General features: G+C 33.1%; 2 protein-coding genes across 2 annotated transcripts; one reads left to right on the top strand and one right to left on the bottom strand.

The window, feature by feature from the left end:
- Positions 1 to 2024: 2024 nt before the first annotated feature.
- On the top strand, positions 2025 to 11214 carry LOC106068953 (actin, cytoplasmic-like). Its single transcript, XM_013228476.2, has 4 exons — positions 2025 to 2394; positions 6110 to 6333; positions 6998 to 7098; positions 7357 to 11214. The coding sequence occupies exons 1-4, from the start codon at positions 2269 to 2271 to the stop codon at positions 8034 to 8036; spliced, it is 1131 nt and encodes a 376-aa protein (XP_013083930.2). The 5' UTR covers positions 2025 to 2268; the 3' UTR covers positions 8037 to 11214.
- Positions 11215 to 11228: 14 nt separating this feature from the next.
- LOC106068945 (lipoamide acyltransferase component of branched-chain alpha-keto acid dehydrogenase complex, mitochondrial-like) lies at positions 11229 to 25563 on the bottom strand. Its single transcript, XM_013228459.2, has 11 exons — positions 25430 to 25563; positions 19471 to 19609; positions 18994 to 19066; positions 18366 to 18547; positions 18155 to 18276; positions 16191 to 16275; positions 15610 to 15944; positions 15014 to 15091; positions 14431 to 14622; positions 12863 to 12934; positions 11229 to 12771 (listed from the first exon to the last, which is right to left on the bottom strand). The coding sequence occupies exons 1-11, from the start codon at positions 25490 to 25492 to the stop codon at positions 12604 to 12606; spliced, it is 1509 nt and encodes a 502-aa protein (XP_013083913.2). The 5' UTR covers positions 25493 to 25563; the 3' UTR covers positions 11229 to 12603.
- Between the last annotated feature and the right edge of the window lie 69 nt (positions 25564 to 25632).

The following is a 25632-nucleotide window of genomic DNA, read 5'->3' as shown; positions in this document are numbered from 1 at the left end:
CTGTCTCAAGTCTGGAACGAATGGCACAGTTTGATTTGTAACCCATGAACTAAAACAACACGAATCTTCACCCTGACTGATAAATATTATTATTTGTTATAAGGCTTCAGTCCCACTTCAAACCTTTTATACTGCATGCAATAGATGCCCAAACTATTTCCACCTTGGCTAAATTTAACTTTCTGACATAAGCTTATAAAAAACTCCCAGTCAAATGGATTCGAGCATCTGCGGCTTGACTATAGCACCACCCCCCCCCCTCCCCAAGCCCATGAAAAATTAGATAATATATGTTAAGATGTAGATCTAGATGTAATATTGTAGGCCTATAGCCTATGAATGGTCTACCCCTACCTTACTGATGCAAACACTTCGTATTGAGCATCAAATAAGCACAGACAACAAATATTGTCCCATAGTAGTGCAGTGTACTGTGTACCTTGACCTACTTCAAACTCAGACATTTACCTGTATTATTTTTTTTAACCTGGATTTGCTCTTACTCTCTATAGGTAAAGTAGGTCCTATGTCAGTTACTAAAAATAGCAAGCTTATCCAATAGAAAAGACCAACCAAATATGGTCTTTCATTTTAAATCATCATAAATTTGGCTCTACAGTACATCCCATTCCCACCCCCACTTTTCCTCTAGTTATTAAAAAGAATTCCGAATGACAGAAGTTAACAATCACAAGAAACACTTGGTTGTCACTATTGTCATGATGAAAAATAAAACGGTGTCAAGAGTAGGTCAATTGTGTGCTTTGATTCAGTTATTATAATATCTATTAATTTTTGGAGATTTTTCCTCACCTGCTGTATGACAGTTTTAAAACAGTGCAGAAACACTGTTGGATCAACGGGTGGGAGATGGTTCGACCAATCAGTCACCAATCCCCAATGTTGTTGTTTTTTAAATGGGGGGACTGGTGTTATATATATATATATATATATATATATATATATATATATATATGACAAAAATAAAAGACTTATTAATAAAGACGCAAGTAGATGTTCTATTTAAACTAATTTTATGTTCTATCCCCCCTCACTCTCCTAGGAGTTATTATAAAAATTTAGAAAACATTAGTACGTACCTGATAAAGCGTTTCAAAACACTCAATTATTTTGGTGCAATTATGCATCTTTTTTAAAAAACAAAAGGCGGGGGGGGGGGCGAGATAACTCACGAGCTGATCGACAGTCTTAAACTCTCGAGAAGATTGTCGAGGGAAATGAAAAAGCAACTAGAGTAGGTCCACCCAGTTCTAGCATCGTACCACACGTGGGATACTGTTTCAGATAAGATAATTTTATTGGTCCAAACAAATGGAAATTCAGTTTGACTCCAATGGTCCACCTCAGATTTACTATTAGAACAATATAGATGCCAACACGAACAACATTCACATACATAACATCCACACACACACACACACACACACACGACTAGCGCTTTGTGAATTAGACTTCTGTGTACTTCTTGGTGACGACAAGTTACCTTGAAGCCCTGAATGAAAGTTGGATCCCCACCTCGCTCTTTTTCTACCTCTACTTTCAAATGACTGACCCTCTTATACTCTTTATCTTATCTTTCGTGGAGGTCTAAATATTATCTAGTTATAGGCTATCATATAGGCCTATATAAAAATGTATTACCATTTTTTAAATGACATTACTAAAATCAAAACATTGTAATCATCAAGTCTTTAAAAAAAAGTGCAAAATAAAAGTTTATCTTCACCTATCGTGTGGGTTTTGGTTTGCTTTTCTGAGAGAGTGAGAGAAATCCTATTCTACTAAAATAGTGTTTGTTGTGTACTCCTGAAAAGAAATATCAATGAATTATGTATCTATCAAATGAACACTAGCTTAATACTGCAGCAAATGTTGTCGAATATCCTAGTATGGTCACTCAACTACACACGTTCACAAAACAAAACCATTTTCAGCGCACAATCAAACTCTCCACTGATATAATCGATCATGCAGCGCGGACTTCAGTGACTAGGATTCTATCTTTATAACTCTGCGCTCTACTTTATATGGCCGTGACGGCTTCGTACCTCTAAATAAGGAAAATATACAATTTGTAATTTCAGAGAACTTCAATGCGGTGGGCTAGGTTCGAGTATTAGGGCCTATATAATACCGTAGCCAGAGACGAAACCTTCAGAGAGAAAGCAAGCCTACTAATACACCTAAAGGCGAAAAGTTAAAAACTAAAATTTTTATATTAGCTTTATTAAATACAACAAAACAAACATGAACGATGAAGACGTTGCTGCTATAGTTGTAGACAATGGATCTGGAATGTGTAAAGCCGGCTTTGCTGGGGATGATGCCCCCAGGGCTGTTTTTCCATCTATTGTTGGAAGACCAAGACATCAGGTATGTTGCTATTTGTTATAGATTTGTCTTACAGCTTATATTAAAAACTCAGCTTTCGCGGTATATGTATTAATCTAATTTAAAAAAGATAATAGTTTCAAATAAAAAAAAAAACAACTTTTTTTTTCAATACAAATTAGCAGGGTCGGATTTTTTAGGGAGAGGGGTGGCAGGCTTGAAACAATAAGCTCCGAAAGACGATGCAACAAAACCTGCTATCGAAGCTAACACTCACACTTAGTATTGAATGTGATTTACCCATGGAGCTAGAAGCTAACACTCACACTTAGTATTGAATGTGATTTACCCATAGAGCTAGAAGCTAACACTCACACTTAGTATTGAATGTGATTTATTCATGGAGCTAGAAGCTAACACTCACACTTAGTATTGAATGTGATTTACCCATAGAGCTAGAAGCTAACACTCACACTTAGTATTGAATGTGATTTATCCATAGAGCTAGAAGCTAACACTCACACTTAGTATTGAATGTGATTTATCCATGGAGCTAGAAGCTAACACTCACACTTAGTATTGAATGTGATTTATCCATGGAGCTAGAAGCTAACACTCACACTTAGTATTGAATGTGATTTATCCATGGAGCTAGAAGCTAACACTCACACTTAGTATTGAATGTGATTTATCCATAGAGCTAGAAGCTAACACTCACACTTAGTATTGAATGTGATTTACCCATGGAGCTAGAAGCTAACACTCACACTTAGTATTGAATGTGATTTACCCATGGAGCTAGAAGCTAACACTCACACTTAGTATTGAATGTGATTTACCCATGGAGCTAGAAGCTAACACTCACACTTAGTATTGAATTTGATTTACCCATGGAGCTAGAAGCTAACACTCACACTTAGTATTGAATGTGATTTATCCATGGAGCTAGAAGCTAACACTCAAGCGTAGTATTGAATGTGATTTACCCATAGAGCTAGAAGCTAACACTCACACTTAGTATTGAATGTGATTTATCCATGGAGCTAGAAGCTAACACTCACACTTAGTATTGAATGTGATTTACCCATGGAGCTAGAAGCTAACACTCACACTTAGTATTGAATGTGATTTATCCATGGAGCTAGAAGCTAACACTCACACTTAGTATTGAATGTGATTTACCCATAGAGCTAGAAGCTAACACTCACACTTAGTATTGAATGTGATTTACCCATAGAGCTAGAAGCTAACACTCACACTTAGTATTGAATGTGATTTACCCATGGAGCTAGAAGCTAACACTCACACTTAGTATTGAATGTGATTTACCCATAGAGCTAGAAGCTAACACTCACACTTAGTATTGAATGTGATTTATCCATGGAGCTAGAAGCTAGCCCCCACACCTAGTTTTGAATGTGTTTTACTCAGGGAGCTAGAAGCTAACACTCACATTTAGTACTGTGATCTCCACAGGGAGCTAGAAGCTAACACTCACACTTAGTATTGAATGTGATTTATCCATGGAGCTAGAAGCTAACACTCACACTTAGTATTGAATGTGATTTATCCATAGAGCTAGAAGCTAACACTCACACTTAGTATTGAATGTGATTTACCCATGGAGCTAGAAGCTAACACTCACACTTAGTATTGAATGTGATTTACCCATGGAGCTAGAAGCTAACACTCACACTTAGTATTGAATGTGATTTACCCATGGAGCTAGAAGCTAACACTCACACTTAGTATTGAATTTGATTTACCCATGGAGCTAGAAGCTAACACTCACACTTAGTATTGAATGTGATTTATCCATGGAGCTAGAAGCTAACACTCAAGCGTAGTATTGAATGTGATTTACCCATAGAGCTAGAAGCTAACACTCACACTTAGTATTGAATGTGATTTATCCATGGAGCTAGAAGCTAACACTCACACTTAGTATTGAATGTGATTTACCCATGGAGCTAGAAGCTAACACTCACACTTAGTATTGAATGTGATTTATCCATGGAGCTAGAAGCTAACACTCAAGCGTAGTATTGAATGTGATTTACCCATAGAGCTAGAAGCTAACACTCACACTTAGTATTGAATGTGATTTATCCATGGAGCTAGAAGCTAACACTCACACTTAGTATTGAATGTGATTTACCCATGGAGCTAGAAGCTAACACTCACACTTAGTATTGAATGTGATTTATCCATGGAGCTAGAAGCTAACACTCACACTTAGTATTGAATGTGATTTACCCATAGAGCTAGAAGCTAACACTCACACTTAGTATTGAATGTGATTTACCCATAGAGCTAGAAGCTAACACTCACACTTAGTATTGAATGTGATTTACCCATGGAGCTAGAAGCTAACACTCACACTTAGTATTGAATGTGATTTACCCATAGAGCTAGAAGCTAACACTCACACTTAGTATTGAATGTGATTTATCCATGGAGCTAGAAGCTAGCCCCCACACCTAGTTTTGAATGTGTTTTACTCAGGGAGCTAGAAGCTAACACTCACATTTAGTACTGTGATCTCCACAGGGAGCTAGAAGCTAACACTCACACTTAGTATTGAATGTGATTTATCCATGGAGCTAGAAGCTAACACTCACACTTAGTATTGAATGTGATTTATCCATAGAGCTAGAAGCTAACACTCACACTTAGTATTGAATGTGATTTACCCATGGAGCTAGAAGCTAACACTCACACTTAGTATTGAATGTGATTTACCCATGGAGCTAGAAGCTAACACTCACACTTAGTATTGAATGTGATTTACCCATGGAGCTAGAAGCTAACACTCACACTTAGTATTGAATTTGATTTACCCATGGAGCTAGAAGCTAACACTCACACTTAGTATTGAATGTGATTTATCCATGGAGCTAGAAGCTAACACTCAAGCGTAGTATTGAATGTGATTTACCCATAGAGCTAGAAGCTAACACTCACACTTAGTATTGAATGTGATTTATCCATGGAGCTAGAAGCTAACACTCACACTTAGTATTGAATGTGATTTACCCATGGAGCTAGAAGCTAACACTCACACTTAGTATTGAATGTGATTTATCCATGGAGCTAGAAGCTAACACTCACACTTAGTATTGAATGTGATTTACCCATAGAGCTAGAAGCTAACACTCACACTTAGTATTGAATGTGATTTACCCATAGAGCTAGAAGCTAACACTCACACTTAGTATTGAATGTGATTTACCCATGGAGCTAGAAGCTAACACTCACACTTAGTATTGAATGTGATTTACCCATAGAGCTAGAAGCTAACACTCACACTTAGTATTGAATGTGATTTATCCATGGAGCTAGAAGCTAGCCCCCACACCTAGTTTTGAATGTGTTTTACTCAGGGAGCTAGAAGCTAACACTCACATTTAGTACTGTGATCTCCACAGGGAGCTAGAATCTAACCCCACACTTAGTTTTGAATGTGATTTACTCAGGGAGCTAGAGCTCAGCAAAATCCTCAACGACTTTTCGTCGAAAAAATTCGCTTAAGTTCCATTCGTTAACGCTGAAATTAGTAAATTGTATTTGACATTATCAAATTACTACATTCTTTGTGTCTATGTTTTTTTTTGTAGGCATTATTTTTTTGTAAATAATTGACGGAAAAAAATCTTTTTTCGTTGCCCCAGGGCATCCAGAACTAGTATGTAGAAGAGAATGCATGTGTAGACTATTTTATCAAAACAGCATGGCATTTATCCACTTTTGGTTCCAGATCATCATGGCTGGCATGGGTAATAAAGAGAGCTATGTCGGAGACGAAGCTCAGTCCAAGAGGGGTATTCTGACCCTCAAGTACCCTATCGAACATGGCATAGTGACCAACTGGGATGACATGGAGAAGATTTGGCATCACACTTTCTACAATGAACTTCGTGTGGCTCCTGAAGAGCATCCTGTGCTGCTGACGGAGGCCCCATTGAACCCCAAGGCAAACAGGTGGGCATAAAGTGTTTATAGGATCACAAAAAACAACTTGCATAAGGAGAAGAGAAATAATACGATGCAGATCCAGAGCATTAGTTTTGTTAACGCCATATATTAAAAATGGTTACATTCTTTTGATTTTCAAGTATGACATGTGTTTGGGGACGTGTGGTAGGTGCATTTTTATACTTAATTGTCACACGAACCTAACATAATATTGCTGTAACTTAGCCAAATAACCATAAGAAACTAGATCTAGAGCCAAACTAATCACATCACAAGCGTCCTTGTTTTCATCTCTTCTCTAACCATCGGCCATCTTTGACTTCCTCTCTCCTTTCGTGTCTCCGTCCTGTGCCTCATGGTGCACAGTCTCGCACCTAATGACAGTGCGCAATGTAGATTCATAACAATATAAATCCAACGACATACTAAAAAAAAAAAGGTTAATTTTTCTTCCTTTTAAGAATTCATCAAGTGATGTTCTTGATTCAGTTTAGCTGCCCACGTGACCTAATTGTAATTAAAACTGAAATACGAGTAGAAATACAACAGGGCTTTTAGTAGTCACATACTTACAACTAATATAAAAAAAACAACAACAGGGATTTTAGTAGTTGCATACTCTCACCTAATAGAAATATTGATTTTTGTTTAAACATTACTTTTTTAATAGAGAAAAAATGACCCAAATAATGTTTGAGACATTCAACACACCGGCCATGTATGTCTCCATTCAAGCAGTGTTGTCGCTCTACGCTTCAGGAAGAACTACTGGTAAATTCATTATTATTTGATCAAGATTTTACACAAGTTTTGATAGACATTTAGATTTGATTTTTTCTTTTGGGCACATTGGTAAATTTCAGGACTTCTGTCTTAAATTACATTAACGTTAGCACAACAAAACATTTTCCGAGTATTTCAATAGTGTTAAAAAAAAAGAATTTAGGACTAAAAACGTGTTATGACCTTATGAGAGCTACTGTGCTAATCATAAGTATGCGTATATATTTTTTAAATGTTTTTTTTTAGGTATTGTCCTTGACTCTGGAGACGGTGTATCCCACACAGTGCCCATATATGAAGGCTATGCTCTACCTCATGCCATCCCCAGGTTAGACTTGGCAGGGCGAGATCTTACTGACTATCTGATGAAAATTCTAACAGAAAGAGGTTACACTTTTACCACCACCGCAGAGAGGGAAATAGTACGTGATGTCAAAGAGAAGCTTGCTTATGTGGCTCTGGACTTTGAAACAGAGATGACCACGGCCACCACCTCATCAGCTCTGGAGAAAAGCTACGAGCTGCCTGATGGTCAGATTATCACTATTGGAAATGAGCGCTTTCGTTGTGCTGAAGCACTCTTCCAGCCAAGCTTCCTGGGGATGGAGATACCTGGTGTCCATGAAGTCACGTATAACTCAATAATGAAATGTGACGTGGACATCAGAAAGGACCTTTACTCTAACGTGGTCATGTCAGGAGGCAGCACCATGTTCCCAGGAATTGCAGACAGGATGCAAAAAGAGTTGACCAGCTTGGCACCCAACACAATGAAAATAAAAGTGATCGCACCTCCAGAACGGAAATACTCGGTCTGGATAGGCGGATCCATCTTGGCCTCGCTTTCAACATTCCAACAGATGTGGATCTCAAAGCAGGAATACGACGAATCAGGTCCATCGATTGTACACAGGAAATGTTTTTAGCTTAGTTTGTAATCTTGATTTTCAAAACCAATGCCTTATCGTTTTTGATAGTCTTGGTTTTTTAAACAGCAAAGATGCAATCATCACGAGTCTAATCACAATTACAATATTACTTAGACTCTTGCTTTAAAAATATTGCCATTGTCCATAACATTACAAACTATCGCAATTTTATCCCCCATTGTTTTCTTGTCGCGACTTTTTTTTTCAAGTATAGGCTATTTTTTATAAGAGTTTTTAATAGCATAGCCTACATTAAACAAATAGTTTAAAATATGAGTCAAATAGATGAAACTGAAGCACACATTTTTCATCGTAAAATGTTCAATCTTATATTTTTTTTTCTTTGCATGTTTGAGTCTTTCAATTGTTTTCATTTATGCCTTCACTTGTTGTAGCCTCCCCTTGTTGTTAACAAGGTAACGCCTATCCTTTATATTATTAATTGATACGTAGAGCCTAGGTAGGCCTATTATTAGAAATATCTAATAATACAAACTACGTAGGCCTACAAGAACAAAACAGCTGAAGAAGCGCATGCATAGTTTCTATCTTAGAATGTCGTTTTTCTACACGTTTCAAAGTGCTTAGGGACCTACATCTATTTGAAGAATTGTCCGATGTTTATGTAGGCCTATTGGCTATTTGTTTTCTTCACAGTTTGCTATGGAATTATCTTGTTACAAATTAAATCAATCAATGTTTTTATAATGTTAAATTTTCATTTCATTAAGTTTCCAGAGCCTTAGAAATAGGCAAACTAGGCAGTCGCCCAGGGCCACTGATTGGAGGAAACTAGCAAAACATGGATCACATCTCAAACATTGCAGAACTCTATGCTCTATGTCTACTAGCATATCTCTTAAGTTTCCACTAGCATATCTCTTAGTTTCTACTAGCATATCTCTATGTCTACTAGCATATCTCTATGTCTACTAGCATATCTCTTAAGTTTCTACTAGCATATCTCTATGTCTACTAGCATATGTCTAAGTTTCTACTAGCATATCTCTATGTCTACTAGCATATCTCTATGTCTACTAGCATATCTCTAAGTTTCTACTAGCATATCTCTATGTCTACTAGCATATCTCTTAAGTTTCTACTAGCATATCTCTATGTCTACTAGCATATGTCTAAGTTTCTACTAGCATATCTCTATGTCTACTAGTATATCTCTTAAGTTTCTACTAGCATATCTCTATGTCTACTAGAATATCTCTAAGTTTCTACTAGCATATCTCTAAGTTTCTACTAGCATATCTCTATGTCTACTAGCATATCTCTTAAGTTTCTACTAGCATATCTCTATGTCTACTAGCATATCTCTTAAGTTTCTACTAGCATATCTCTATGTCTACTAGAATATCTCTAAGTTTCTACTAGCATATGTCTAAGTTTCTACTAGCATATCTCTATGTCTACTAGCATATCTCTATGTTTCTACTACGATTCAAGGTTTATTCACTAATGTTTAGATCTACTTGTTGGACTATATATGTTCGAAGACCATTGTTGTTTTTTTGAGAGATGTCGAAACTTAGTTTCTAGTCTGGTGATCATGAATCGTCCATGAAGCACATTCGTGCTATCGGAGCTATATGAATTGAACTGATTTGTTGATTTAGATATAGACACAGAGAGGTTTTTAATTCATAGCGTATTTTTCGATCTTAATTGTTTTTTTCTTTTTCATTTGGGGCCACCTTATATTCACTTCGCTTAGGGCTTTCAATTACATAAGGCCGGCCCTGACGTTTCATATATCACAAGTACATTGTACAGTTTCGACGTGAATAAAGCGAAGAATAATGATATAGAGTTCTGGTATACATGTATTTAGTCTTGTTTGTCAAAATGCTGAAATATTATCCTACATTTCGCCATTACAGCAAAATCGTTCATGAAATTATACTTACAAGCACAAAAAAGGGAAATAACTGATAAAAAAGAACAAGTAGCATTGATGAAATTATCCTCTATTCAAATTATTTTACTTTTAAAAAAATCTTGAAAGTATCCAAAGTCAACATCTTAATCCTTCTTTGAGCAATGTTTAAAATTAGGCTCTGAGTTCATAAAGGCTTCTTGTGTAGCAACATGACCAAAGTCTAAGAGCGTTTATCAAGACTTACTTTTAGGAATGTTCATGAGCTTCAACTTGCTCGGTTTGCAGGGGGAATAATTACCCATCTGCTGAAACAAATTCAGTTTACTTGATGTGGTAGATATAAAACAAATACCAGACACATCTGTTACTGAGATACAATGACTAAAAAACATAACAAAAGTATCCACTTTCCATATGGAACAAATGCTTCATTATAATTGTCTTTTCTTTATATTCAAAAGAACATCTATAAAACATCATTAGAATGACTAAGATGTAATTGATATTATGCAATGAAAATACTGTTTTGATGTTACAGGCAAGTTTTTTAAGTAATTTAATTGGTGCCAGTAACTTAATCAATAATACATGATACTCATAATGAAAGAGGAAACAAAAAATTGTGAAAGATAATAACAGTCTCACTACAACACATGTCTGGAAGTCATTGACAATATGAAGTGCTAAAAACAAGTAAACTACTAACATTGTATCAACTATTGATTCTTCTTCCATTCTTGGTTTTCAATGTTCAATATAAATAGATCTAAGTACTGTCTTCGAATATAAATATGGTTGCACTTTCTGCTGCTGTATTAAGTTGTGTTAATAGCTGAATGAATAAAAATTAATTCATGAAAATATGATAAGAGTTGGAAGATAGTTTTATTTATGAGTCTTTAATTAGTTTAACAAATGCATGTGTGATTGAAGTCAATAATTAATTTCAATTTAAGTTTGGTCTTCGGAATGGAAATGAAATAGATGTAAAAAAAAAAAAAAATTTTGACTGATAAATTTAACACATTTGTAAGCGAAAATATTCTATGCCTGAGAACCAGTAAACTTAATTTTGTTAGCAATATCCTTTGTCAACTAGAGTACCCTTAACAGAACACAGACTATTTCTCAAAAAATATTATACTTTATCCAAGTCTTTAGAGTTCCTTATTTTTATACTTGAACTTTTTAGCAACATTTTTTGTCCCAGACAAAAACAAGAGTTTTTTTTTTTTCTTTAAGTAAGTTTGTGAGACAGATTTTTTATAAACTTATACAATAAATAAATTACAAACAATGAATGGCTGTCATATTATTTTAATATCAAATAGTTTCTAAATACTTTTTTTTATTGTAAAATCTCAGTACATAAATGGTTAGTTAAAAGAACAAATCCAATAGCAAGGACAAAAAACTGAATAGGAAAATATACTTCATAATATACTTGAATATCAGTATATTATGGTATATGTACATCAAAAGCTCTACTTTATTATTCAATGAGCTTGTGATAAAAGGTGATGGTTATAACAAAATGAAATGTAAATGTTTAAGATCTCTGTATATACATCCTGAACAAATTAAACAACTCATTGAGGAGAAATACAATTGATCTCTTTCCTTATCTTCCTACAATTACTGCATACTACGTTTGTCCCAAGTTCATAAACATAACAACATATAAATTTTCCTTTCAACAACAAAAAAAAGATGTCTGTAATAAATAATCAACATGAATTAAAAGAATGAATGTGTTCATATGATAAATGTATGTATGAGTTATGACTAACATGTGAACATGAAACAAAACCCCATTTGGATTGGATATAAATCAGTTGATCACAAAAAAAAAAAACAACTGTAGAGACTATCTGATTATGCTTTGAAACTCCCCAAAAAAAACACATTTTTCATTCAGAAATAATATCTCAATAAAAGTGGAGCAACTCTGACTAAACAGGGGAGCCAACAAATAAATCACACAACAAGAAATAACAAAAACAAATCCTTCATTTTGTAATGCACTTGCAGTAAAAGTAGTTTTACCATAGCAAATAAAATAGACTGTTCCCTAGTTAGTACAAATATATAATTCAACTTATACAAACAAACAATTTCTTTAAACCTTATTTTTATATTCTTTTTCATGTATTTCATTTTTAGAAAACAAACAAGACGACCAAGTAAGGTCTACTAATATACTATATAAATATATCAAATATAATTTTATTGAGAGAGCCCCAATAGAAGAAATCTTGCTTTTATGTCCATTACAACATCAGAGCTTTTATAGGTAAGTCAACAGTTTGGGGAAATTGCACATTGTTTTACAGATTTTTATATAAAGAAATAAAATCAAATATTTAAAAATGTTTTGGCTTTCTCTAGATAAAAAAAAATTATTATTGAGTTAAATATGATAAATTTAACAAAAACAGCTTTATGCTTTGAATTAACCGGTATCAAGTAATTGGTTTATTTAACTATTTTGTTTTTTTACTACTGTAGTCATTAAATCTGTGTAGTATCCTGTATACCATGTAATGTTTACATGTCACTGTATAAGTTCACCAAATTATTATGCAACATTTTTAGAGAAGTGAAATTTAAAATACACAGATCAGATAATCACAGTGACCAATATGTATTACACCCATCAATTTATATGTAGTTCAACTATTTAAGGCTAAGGAGAAAAGTCGTTGGTTCTTCCAAATACTGCTTCCACAAATTAGAAAACCTTGCCATGGTTGCACCATCAATCACACGGTGATCCGCTGACCAACTGACGTTCATAATATGAGCTTTTTTAATTTCCCCACTTTCATCAAAACGGGGAAGAACCTGTAAGAAAATATTGTTGAAGTTAACAGCGCACAACATAGACATTAGTTTATGATGACAATAATATATACTTAGAAAATTGTCAATGTACCTGAATTTTGCCAATAGCACCAATGGCTACATTTGGAGGCATGATGACTGGCCTGGCATAAGTTCCACCTATCTGTGAATAAGACAAGAAGTTCACTGAAACAAATGATAAGCTTATAACTACAACTTGCTGAAGCTGTGAATTAACAAGAAAATGCCATGTGCTTTTGTTTGAGATAAGTAGATAAATGTTATTTTTTTAAAGGTGATAAGAAAAGAATGAAATCAATATTTAATTAAGAATCATAAAAATAGAAAATATATTTCTTCTCCATATGTAGGAAAAAGCAAGTAAATTTGAACGTTATTCTTACATTCTTTTTTTATTGTTCTTTTGAAAAGATTATTAGACTGTCTAATGTACCTATATACTAACAGTCCATACATGATATGCCCGTTGATTTATTCCCAGGCTTTATCTTATCTAATACAGACGTAACTTAAAAAAAAAAAAAAAAGAAAAGATGATTACGTCCTTCACGTCACGCATTTAGTCATGCATGTTAACCAATGACTTAAATTTTGTCAAGTCACTGTTTTTTCCTGGCTGGCTCAGGCAACCCATTCCATGCTCTAATAGCGCTAGGGAAGAAAGGAGCATTTGTACAAAATTGTCCTATCATATGGAACGAGGAATGTGCCTTTATTTTTGTGTCTTTCTGAGTATTTTGTTAGATTTTGTTTTTGTATTTGAAGATTATGGTTCAGTGTTTTATGTATAATTGCTACTTTACTTTTAAGACTTCTCTCCTGAAGGCTTTCTAAATTTAGTGATTTCGCTAAAGGTGTTACTGTAGTCAAATGTGAATATTCTTTAGTTATGAATCTCACTACTCTATTTTGTGTATGTTCCAGTTTCTTAATGTTTTCTTGAGTTGAGGGGTCCTAAACGGAGGATGCATATTCTATTATTGGCCTGACCAAGGTTAAATAACATTTTAGTTTTATGTTCTTTATATTGTCCTTCGTTCACACTATGACTTTTTCTTCAGCTTCTCAAATGAATCATTATTATATTTGGAACATGATCTCCCTTTTGGTTAGTTTTTTTTTTTTTTTTCAACCTTTAATCTTAATGTAAGCAATGTACGGTATTAGACATTGAATACAATTCTTCATACCATCAATTTCAGGCCTAGAGAAAAATATGCATTTTCCAAAGGCCCCAAGTGAATGCCACATTCCCGTTCCCCTTTCTACATTTATTTTGTATTTTGATCTCTAAATAAAAAGAAATAGAAATTTGGTTTTATTTATTTTAATCATTTATCTCACCCCTTTTGAATGTAGCGAAATGACAATAGATCTAGAGTTATCTTTTCAATGCTATTAGGATTAGTTGGTTATTTTTTTACAGTGTTAAAAAGTGCCATTCCTTGCTCTCTCTTTCTTTCTCTCGAAAAAAAGAAAAAGACTTATCTATCTTATTAATGCTAATAGCATTGATTTTGTTTTATATATATATATATATTTTTTTCTCTATCCACAATATATGAGTTTTAAAAAAGCTTGACTCAACAGATATATGGTTGAGAAACAAAAGGATTAAGTTATTAATAAAATACTTACTGATCCAATATTAGATAAACTAAAGGTAGTTCCAGATAAATCCTGGGTACCAAGTTTCCCAGACAATCCTAGAGCTTGTAATCTGTTCAGTTCTGAGGCAATATCAAATATGGATAAGTTTTGTACATTTTTAATACTAGGAACTAGGAGACCTTCTGGTGTGTCCATGGCAATGCCTATATTATGTGATGCCTGGTGATACATAAAGTATACATAACTATACCATTGTGTGACTTAATGAGACTAAAATTTAAGAACAACGTGATTATCTTCATGTCATCAGATTAGATGATACAATAAAACGTGTGCATAAAGTAACTATTGTATTTCTTTTTCAAATCTTTGCTTTTTAATCTTCTCTGTCTAGCAGGAATAAAAAAAAACAATTGTTATTTATGAACATTTGACCTACTGCTGATCAAGTGAAAGTCTCAACTGTTTTGGGAAATATATATACATATATATTTGTATAGCTTGTTCTCATAACACCTTGAACCTTATGTATTTGTTAACAGTTTTATAAAAATTATTTTTTTTAGCTCAATATCTAGCTTTGATATATAATTTAAATTTTATAACAAACCTTATAGGTGATATTTTCGCAAGCCTCATCAAGAGAAGAATTGAGTACTGGGTATTTTAATAATGCCAAAGATGCAGCCTTTGAAGAAAAACAAGAAGAAAAATATAAAAATTTATTTTTTTTTAAACAAAGATTATATTAAGCGCAATTGTATCAATTGGTTTGGATCAGTCATGTCACTGAATTTGTAAAAAATCTAGACTACCAAAATTAAATCTGTGTGATTAGAAATATTTTACCAATCGTTTCAAACTTTTAAACGATGACCTAATACTCTATGCAAAGTATAATTTATACATCTGTCGAGTACAATACCTTTCCCTTGTTTGATACCAAACAAAATAATTAATTACCAATAGTTAATTAAATAATTGGTTAATTTTTTAAACTGATTTTTTTTGTGACAGGTACAAGAAAAAATTGTGCAAAATTTCAACTTGATTCAAGATTGGGGGTGGGAGAAATAATGTGTACAAAACTTTTACCAGTCTGACAGATAGAGTGAGTTGATATATAAGCTTTGTAAAAATTAGCTCAATACATTTTTCATTACATATCAACTTTAAAATATGAAATTACATAAGAAAAATAATTACCTTAATAAATATAGGCATGTATGAAAGCTGTATTCCACGCTGCTCTGCAATTACTTTTAACTTTTTACGTAGATTAACTAGCTGTGTCACATCAATTTCATCATAGTAACCAAATGGAGGAATCTTCAGAGCAGCTGTCATTATTTTCACCATTGCTTTAGCTACACCTTTCAAAGGGACAGTTCTATCCTCACCAGATGGTGTAGTTATGACAGGAGGTTGTTGTTGAACAACCTTAACAGTTGGTGGTGGAGGAGCTGTTGTAGGTTTTGGTGGAAAATGTGCAGGGGTAGAAGGAAGTAAAGCTTCAGAAGTCTGAGGTGTTGGAGTTGGTGCTGGGGAACAGTAAAAAAATTATTTGAAACACAACAAAAAAACATATGCTCAAAAACAATAAATTATGTACACACACATAATGTCAATTTTATAAAATATTCATTTACTCAAAACCTAAATAACAAATGATGGAATAAAGAAAATATTCAATGTTTTAATAATATTACCAAACTAAATGCATATTTATGATGAGTGCTTCTCTTAACTTTTTTTTTTGTCTACATAGTGCAGTAATGAATATTTACCTTGTCTTGCTTCCAAATACTTGAGAACATCTTCTTTCAGTACCCTGCCTTCTTTACCAGTACCTTTCACATCAGCAAGTTTAATCTGTCATTTGTTTTAAATAAATGATGTTTAAATTTTAAAGACAACTTTGTAAGACACTTGTTAGAAAAAAAATAATTCAAATATCATTTTGCATTTTATCTGAAGCAATTATAAAAAAAACAACAACAGCAGACAAAAATACAATTAAAAAAAAATCTAAATAGTTGTCCAAAGACAACAAAAAGTGTGTTTATTCTGAAGTAGTATTTGCAATATATTCAGTGAGGCCATGATTGTGATTATTTGAGACATAGGTCAACTTGGCCAAGTTGTGCCCTTTAATCCTTCAAGGATTCTATTCCTCTACTCAGTAAATACAAAAGGAATGATACAAATATATAAGTTACAATATTGTTACGAATCTCACTATTCAGGCTCTCTGCAAACTGCACCTTACACAACCAACGTAAAGAACTTGACAACTCAGGGCTCCAAAGTAACATAACACTTTAATAGTTGAATAAATAACAGCCAATACTGTACACTGTACAAATATCTCTCCGATAACACTGTTCCGCAGTATCAACTCTTGCACTGGCCTCTCCGTCTCGTTCCGGGCTTGCTCTGGGTTCAACAGTTCAGGACTGACTTCACACACTAGGCTTGTTGTGTCGGACTCGATCGCAGACCAAGATCAAGACGCCGTTCGTCTCAACTGTACTTGATAGTACTCCGCACTGAACCGTCGTAATGCTCCGTACAGAACCACACCGCTGAACTGTGCTGTAGTCGACCGGACTGTAGTGAACCGGGCTCTGAACCCCTGCCGTGAATCTTGCTGTATTGAGCCCCTTTTCTCGACTGTCTTGACTGCGACACCTCCGCTCTTTATATAGGGTCCCTACTGGCCTTCTCGAACCGGACAGAACGCCGCTCGACGTTTCTAGGTGGTCAGATGACTACAACTCTCGTGACGCTCATGAGCTCTGTTCACGACGACGATCCTTCCCGAACCGTCCTGATGATACTCGACTCGGTTGACCGTCGTAGCTCGTCACGGTTGACCGCTCGTCTAGCGCTGGCCTGGGGCGAATTGCGTCGGCTGACTACACTCACACCACTACCCCCATCTGTGCCACCAAGTTTATAACCAAGTTTAATCCTTCAAGGATTCTATTCCTCTACTCAGTAAATACAAAAGGAATGATACAAATATATAAGTTACAATATAAGTAACTAGCTTATTTATTATTTAAATATTAAAAATTCTAGTTCTAGGTACTAATATAAAAAAAAATTTTTGTTAATATATGTGATTCTAGCAAACAGTTCCAATTCCCTAACAAAACCCAGCATTTTCCCACCCAGGATCTACACTGTCAAACAGTGTTCTGAGGTTATTTGCGTTAAAAAATTTCTTATAATAATCTGCTGTAACCAAAGAGGAGGGGGGGGGGGGGCTCCTCTTCTCTTCTTAATATTAAGAAGTGTGTAATGTAGGTCAATGTGGCCAATCATCTCAGAAGTGACATGTTATGCACTGTTCTCCAGTCTCAGGTTCGAGTAGGGAATTAGGGTTTCTGTCACTACTTCCTCCCTTTGCTTCTCTGTCTGCCATCTTGTTTCCCTCAATACCCACACTAAACAAGCCAATGAATAATTGTTGGACTATTATTTCTCATCTGAAAGAAATCACTAAAAATCTTTGCCAGCTAGAATTATTTATAATATAAACACAATGAAATGTTTAGAGAATAGATACAAGAATTTTAGAAAGCCTTGTTTTTAAAAAGGGATTAACAAGCAAAAATAATGTGAGCACTTTTTACTTTGTCCAGTTCATTATAATTTAGGTTTTATATCAGAGCTTCATCTATGTATTTTTTTTGTCATTACAATTGTGATTTAACAGTAAGTACAAAATGTTGGAAGACAGTACATTATTTTCAGAAGCTAATCTCCTAACAGCTGGTGTAGCTAAAGTCTTCACACCATCTGCTGCTCTAGAGACTTCTGTTCCAGCATCAGCCTCATTAACATCTTCTTGCTGCTTGACACATTCTGTTAGCAAGGTTGAAACAAAAATCAATATATTACTTCAGTCTATAGTCACATTCCTAAGCACAAGATATTAATTATGCAGCCAATACCTTCAGAACTTTCAGTTTCAATGTCCACTAATGGCTGGCCAACTAATGCAACAGCATCCACGTCATGGTATAATTTCTTCACAACACCGTCATAACGGCTTGTTATGGTGACAGAAGCCTTATCACTTTTCACTTCACAAATACTATCAAATTGATGAACTTTATCTCCAGGTTTTACAAACCTAACATCATGGAGGAATGAAAGCATATTTAGTACACTTTTGAGATTCAGATGACTGTGACTAGGTCCTAATCATCAAGAATTTATTTTAAAAAATACTGCTTATCATCAATATCACTACTGTTAGAAAAAAAAAGCAAAAAGCTTAGAATTAATAAAAAGGAGTTCTAACATATTTAATGATATTTAGACCTATATCAATCAATATCAATCTATCTTTATATATCTTTATATTTATATGTATTTAAATGTCTGTCTTTCTATCTGCCTGTCTATTTATATCTATATGTGTATGTGTATAGAGAGATTGGTAAAGAGAGAAGCACATTTATCTATTTAGTAATATCTATATAAATCTATCTATCTATAAAAATATATATTTATATATAATAATAATAATATATACATATGTCTAAGTAGAAAGAGAGAGATTTTAAAAATCCTTACCATTCTAATATAACAACTTCACGGATGCCTTCACCAATGTCTGATAATTTATACTGTACAAGGACATTGAGAGCTTATTGGAAAAGAGAATAATAAAAATATTCAAGTCAAGTTTTAACATATTTATTTTGGAAAACAAAATTAATCTTACTTATTTATTAATATTTCCTTTAAAAATAGAACCAGAAAGAAGCAAGGATAACTTCCAGGATATCAGAATTGAAACTATTAATGGGATGAATAATATACTAATATTAATTAAAATTAAAAACTATCAATAGTGTTATTAATGCACTCAGTACATTGAATATGCAAAAGATAAAAATAACAGACAAATAAATTTATAATGAACTGAAAAGTAATGGTGATGACTGCAGTAATCAACAGAATATACAATGAACCCTTTTTATTGCATGAATTATTCACAAATATGTATTTAGTATTCCATAATTAAGAACAAAGAAATGGAATTGTTACCTCTTGATAAATGGAGTTGTCTCTCTTTTGAGATTCTAGACACAATGAGTGAATTTGTTTTGTTTAAAATACAATTGGTATTTGAGAAACAAGAGAGCACTTGATGCAGGTTAGATGACTGACTAATGTGTCTCTGTAACTAAGCATTAATTAATATAAAAGATTAATAAAATGCAACAACTTAATTATAGTATTTTTATCATTATTAAGCAATCAGTCTTTAGGCTACTCCACTGCTCACACAACCAACATTAGACATACATATTCTTAGAACTCATCTTCAGTTTTTGTTTTCCTTCTCTGTTTGAATGCTTTTTAATTTTCTTTAAAAATAACATTATAAGATATAAGTTAAGTGTAGTTACAATTCAGTTTTACAAGGTTAAACACAAATAGAAAAACATGTCTGAGTATTTCCTATGATTTGGATGAGAAATATTTGACTTGTTTAACAGTTTTAGGGTTATCAACATTTACAACTAGAATAGAAGCAGTCTAAGAGATACTGTTAAGATTCTGCATCAAGTTTTTTCCTCTACTTTCATAATTGTTTGTCACTTTGCTACAAATTTATTTCAATAATAAAGCACGGTTACATATTTTTAAAAGACAAAAGAATGATATTCAAGATGCTTTGACAAACAGGTACAAATTAGAAGTAGCAAACTCTCAAAGGGGCCTCGCCTTTTCTTAATGTAAAAAATATATTCTGCATTAAATGGGAAAGTCCTTCTTTAGTGTTGAATTCTGTATGAATTGTTTTCCTTACTGTTGTTATTCTAATCCACTCCAACATAACCAATCTTATTGAGAAAATTAACTTTCAGCTACTTTCATTTCCTTCCTAGGTTAAACAATTATAAAACTAAGCAGGAAAAAAGTGGCTTAATCGAGTGAGTAAGCAACAGAAAAACCAATGACTTGGCAGAATTTAAGTCATTGGTTAACATGCGTGATGCGTAGAACGTAATCATCTTCTATTTTGAAGTAATGTATGTATTTTATAAGATAAGATAAATCAAGATTAAGATGATGGACAGAAATACAGGGATATGGATACTAAAATCTAAAACTGAATTTGAATTACAATAATCATTGTATAAGTCTAGATATAACCTAAATATATCTATCTTCATATACAGACATTACTACAAAAAAGAAGATGACTACATCCTGCGTGTATCCCTAGGTCAATCTAGTCATTCATGCATTTAATCCAAGACTTAAATTCTGCCAAGTCATTGGTTTTCCTGGCTGCCTCAGGCAACCCATTTCATGCTCAAATAGCCCTAGGGAACGAGAACTACTCATGATATATAACTTAATGATTGAGCAATTGGAGCTTTATTAAATCATACTTTTAAAATATTTTGATGTCTCTCTAAACAAGATTCTAAATTAGATCTAATTCAAAATAAAGTAATACAACTTTAATAAAGTATTGCAAATCTAGATCTATGTGATATAGAAGAAAAATAGTCCAGATAATCATAATGAGATATAATATTATTTATTATAAGCATTTAAATTCAAATAAAATATCTAGATCTAAGTCTAGATCTATATATAATAATTTAAAAAATGAATTCAAATAAAATACTTCAAATACAAGCTTGTGAATTGTGTTACATATAGATGTAGATGAATCCACCCTCCCCAAGCTACCTGGTTGACCAAAATCGTATTTCTTAGAGCATGCTTAGTGTCTGTCCCATAAAAAACAAACGTATCTCTAAATATATACGTATCTAGCATCAATAATTGGCTCCTCCCTCTTTCCCCTCAACATTTTTTCTCACTACAACTAGAACAATGCTTTGGGGCTGTGTTGATGGCCTGGTTTACACCTATGTATTGCACTATCACTGAACTGTTTCTGTTGTGTGTTGGTCTGATGGCTGCGCTTGGATTTTGTCTTGAAATTTGTTACTTGTTGGAAAGTGGCATTGTGTAAAAAGAGAGCCTGGGAAAAGGGGTGTAGATAGAATAAGAAAGGAATGTATTGTGTTTGTGTGTTATTGTTATTCTAAATTGTATCCTTTTAAATAACATTATTATTTGTTTCAAAGGAGTGTCTTTGCAGTGCATTTAACTTTGTGGCAAAATAAATTAATTATAGACCCAGTGCCACATGTCTAGATATAGAAGCACAATATAAAATTATATTCTTAACTGACTGTATTTGAGGGTGACGTCACATTTTAAGGGTCGATCAATTATTGATGATTTCTTCATACAGTGTCTTGACTGTTTTTCTCTCTCCCCCCCCCCCCCCTTTTCCCTGCCAAAGACATTCTAATTTTAAAATACCATATCTACATTCTATATCTCCCCTTTTACTTTTATTAATATCTCTTCACATCAAGTACATGGGTTAGGTATTGGTTTTTAATACATAATACATGGCTAAAAAGAATGGCACATCTCTCTTCACTTAAAGTACATCCGTTAAGTATTTTTTTTTATGCAATTGGTGGTATTTACTGTTTATAGCATGGAAGTATATGTGTCATAAAATTGTGATTTTAAAATAGGTACAATTTGTGCATATTGATCTAAATCTATTTACATCAAAAAAAAAAATAAATCTTCTTTGAGTTATATCCCTTAGATGTGTATTTTCAACATTAAAACAGTGTTTGATTCTTTACGAAGCTGAAATAGAGAGTGTTTGAAAGTTGTAGGCTATTTAACCTCAATATTCATGTTTGGATAGCAAGGGACAGATTAAACAATTACTTGCATATATTTCCCTGCCTAATTAGAAGCATAATGTATAGGTTTTGTTGAGCTGATGCATCATTGGCAAAAAAACAACAACCTAACTTGTGACCTACTTTATAATACTTTATTATAAGTTTATTCTTCCCAAAACAAAAGTGACGTTATAATACCAATGAAACCAATGCACTTTTAATTCAAGTAAAAAAAATTGTCTTCAGGTGTAAATGAGACTAGATCTAGATCTAAATAGTAAATGTGTCTATTTAACTAAAAGTATAAAGAAATGATTGATGCTCAATAGGAATTGACTAGTTTCGTAATAGGGATAGCCATCAAAATAAAGGTGAATTTTGAAAATACAGTGAGTGGGGTGTTCGAAAAGTATCTTAACATGAAGGGGTTCGAGTGGCATCAGCTACTCTATGGTAGATTCTTATAACTGGACACCGCCTTTCGGGAACTATGTCAAATTTTAATTTTATTTGGTGAAGGTTTAACTTACAAAAAAAAAAAACGGAAAGCAGATTCTTATTCTTCAACTAAAGGACAATAAAAATAGCTGTGTTCCTTTGTATTACCACCCAAAGTCAAGATTTTATTTTAAAATAAATTGCGTCACTTCATGTTCCTATATTGAACGCAGTTTTTGTGCTTTCCCCTTCATTGGACACTGAGCACCAAAATGTAATTGGTAATAAATTTAATCTCTGTGTTAATTAAAAATTATTTAGATTGTATTAAAAGAAGTAGATTCACTTCTCCAATATGTATTTATAGACTATTTCCTCATATACTCTCTCTCTCTATATATATATATATCGTTTATGGTTTATTTATTTAAATACCTATATAATCCATGTATAGAAGTAGACAGAAATAAATTAATTATTATAATTTAATAAACATATATTCAACTAGACTACATGTATTCTCTCTCTCTCTCTCTCTTTCTTTTAATTCCCATCCAGGACCCTTTTCTTGTTTTCATAATTTGATGTTCATTTTGTTACACCTTAACACCCCCTCCCTCTCATAGATGCTTATAATTCTTTTCATGACTCTCTCCCCCTTCCTTCCACTGCCTGTTTGATAGGTTGTGACACTACACCCTTAGTGTATACCTCTCCTCACCGCCAGCTCACCTGACGTGATCATCTGCAGTGGGAATGGTCTCTGGCTTCAAATTAGCAGCCTGCACTTTTTCTTTCATTCATAAATTATATATTCTAGATATCTCGATCTAGGTCATGTTTATTCATTGAAAAAATCATAGATTTATTAATCCCAATAATATTTCTAATTACGATTTTGTCATGTCCAATAAAGGAGAATGAGTTAAATTCATTATTATTCGTTTGGATACCTCCTTTTTTAATTTTATTTAACAGCTAAAAGTATAAATGTGATTGGAATGTCTTTCTCAAAATGTTTAGAAGCTTATTTTGATATGCCCATCAGCCTACGATCAAACAGGCTCATAATATAGCCCTCATCCCTTATTTATATGAATGGGTGTGAATTGCCGGGGGAGGTTTAAAACAATAGCTTTACATACATGGTTACAGAGAATCTAAAAAACTGCCCTATGCTTCAGAAAAACGGAACAAAAATACTGGGACTTATCTAAAATTGGACATGCGCAGTACCAAAACGTCGATTTTTGCTCCAAACATAAAAACAAATGAATTACAAAAAAAAAAAAGTGATGCATTCAATGAAGACTGAAGAGGATTTGATGGGATGTCCATATAATATAAGTATAAGAGCTTACTCTAGATTCTAGATCTACAAAAAAATATATAGTTATAGACTATAATAGTAAGTATATAGATCTAGCCGCAATCTACTTTTTTTTTATCTAGCGCTTACTTACTAACGTTTTAAACTTAATTAGTAAGTAATATAAACTTATTCAAATTGTTAGTTACTACTTATTAGTGTTATTACTAGATCTAGAATCTAGATCATAGTTTTTTTATACTAATTTAGTAATTTAATTATGCTAAATTATACTTATTAAATACTAACTATAAATTAGTATCTATAGTAAAGTGCGAAGTTCGAGCGCATTAAGCCCGCTGGCAGCAATTTTCATGTTTGGATTTTTATAGCACCGTTAACGGTCTAACCTATGAAAAAACTGATGGTATCTCTGAATTCCTCGTCCTTTTTTCTATAAATATAGATTGGATTTAAAGTATCACTAGGCTTAGTTAAAATTAAATACGAAGTCAAAGAGGTGTAGGGTTAGTATCGCCAAGCGTACTTTTCCTAGAGCGAATTTTTCCCCAGTTAGTAAGCTCGATCGGGTTGGTGGAAGGTTCGAGCAGATCAAAGAAAATATATCTAAAAACATGTTTTAATATTTAATTTTTACTATAAAGTCATTTTCTTTTTACTCCAGCGCAAGAACACTATCCATTGCACCATTTCCGACCCTCCACAACTTCAAATAGTCTCTTTAAGCTGATGAACCATCAGACTTAAAAAATAGCCTTAATCCCATTACCCATTTCCTTCACTACCGGGTAGTAAAAAAGAATAATTCCACACCTCCTGAGTTTGACCTCACCATGAACTTAACCTTTACAAGGAAAAGGAAATAGTATGTGTCGGAAGTAAAGAAAAAAGGTGCATGCGCAGTAGCAATCTAGTAGTAATTTGGTAAACATTCAAATAAAAAAGTTATAGCAATAAAAAGTGAACTGTTCGAACCTCTTGTCAAATCGGGACTGCTCGAACTTCGCACTTTACTCTATATAGTATAGACAGACACTTCAGACAGTATAGTGTGTAGATTACTGTAGATCTATTATTACATCTATATAAATTATTTTATAAAATTTATAAATTATAGATCTAGATTCTAGATCTAGTAATTTAATTATACTAAATTATACTAATTATAGTTACTAAGTTAGAGATCTATAATATTAAATCTAGAATTCTAGATTGAATACACTTTATAAAACTTTGAACTTATTTATTTTTATTTTATACAGTGAAGTGAAGTCTTTGAAGTGTATAATTGATAATAATTTCAGTATAATTAATAAAATAATACATGATGATCATGATTACAGTAAATTACACTGATTACAGTGAGTAGATCTAATAGATCTAGATCTATTTTAAAATACAGTATGAGTATACACTATACTACACCATATAGTCATTATAGAATATGCTTTTAATAAAAACTAGATCTAGACTAAATTTAAATAAAACAAATTACCTTGGCTTTATGAATATGAGAAATTGTTCTTTGCACAAGCCTTTTACAGATGAAGGTCGCCATTATTTTCTGTAAAACATAAACTTTTTTAAAAATCGGATTAGTGGAACAATACCTAAACGTCTAGAATCTACATGAGAATATTAAATTCATAAATATAGACTAGGTTCTAGATCTATATCTATTCAAGATCTAGACAACAA

Source organism: Biomphalaria glabrata, chromosome 5 (assembly GCF_947242115.1).
Source record: "Biomphalaria glabrata chromosome 5, xgBioGlab47.1, whole genome shotgun sequence".
NCBI classification, from domain to species: Eukaryota; Metazoa; Mollusca; class Gastropoda; family Planorbidae; genus Biomphalaria; species Biomphalaria glabrata.
Note: the sequence above shows the minus strand (reverse complement) of the source record. Positions and strands in the feature narration are given on the sequence as shown.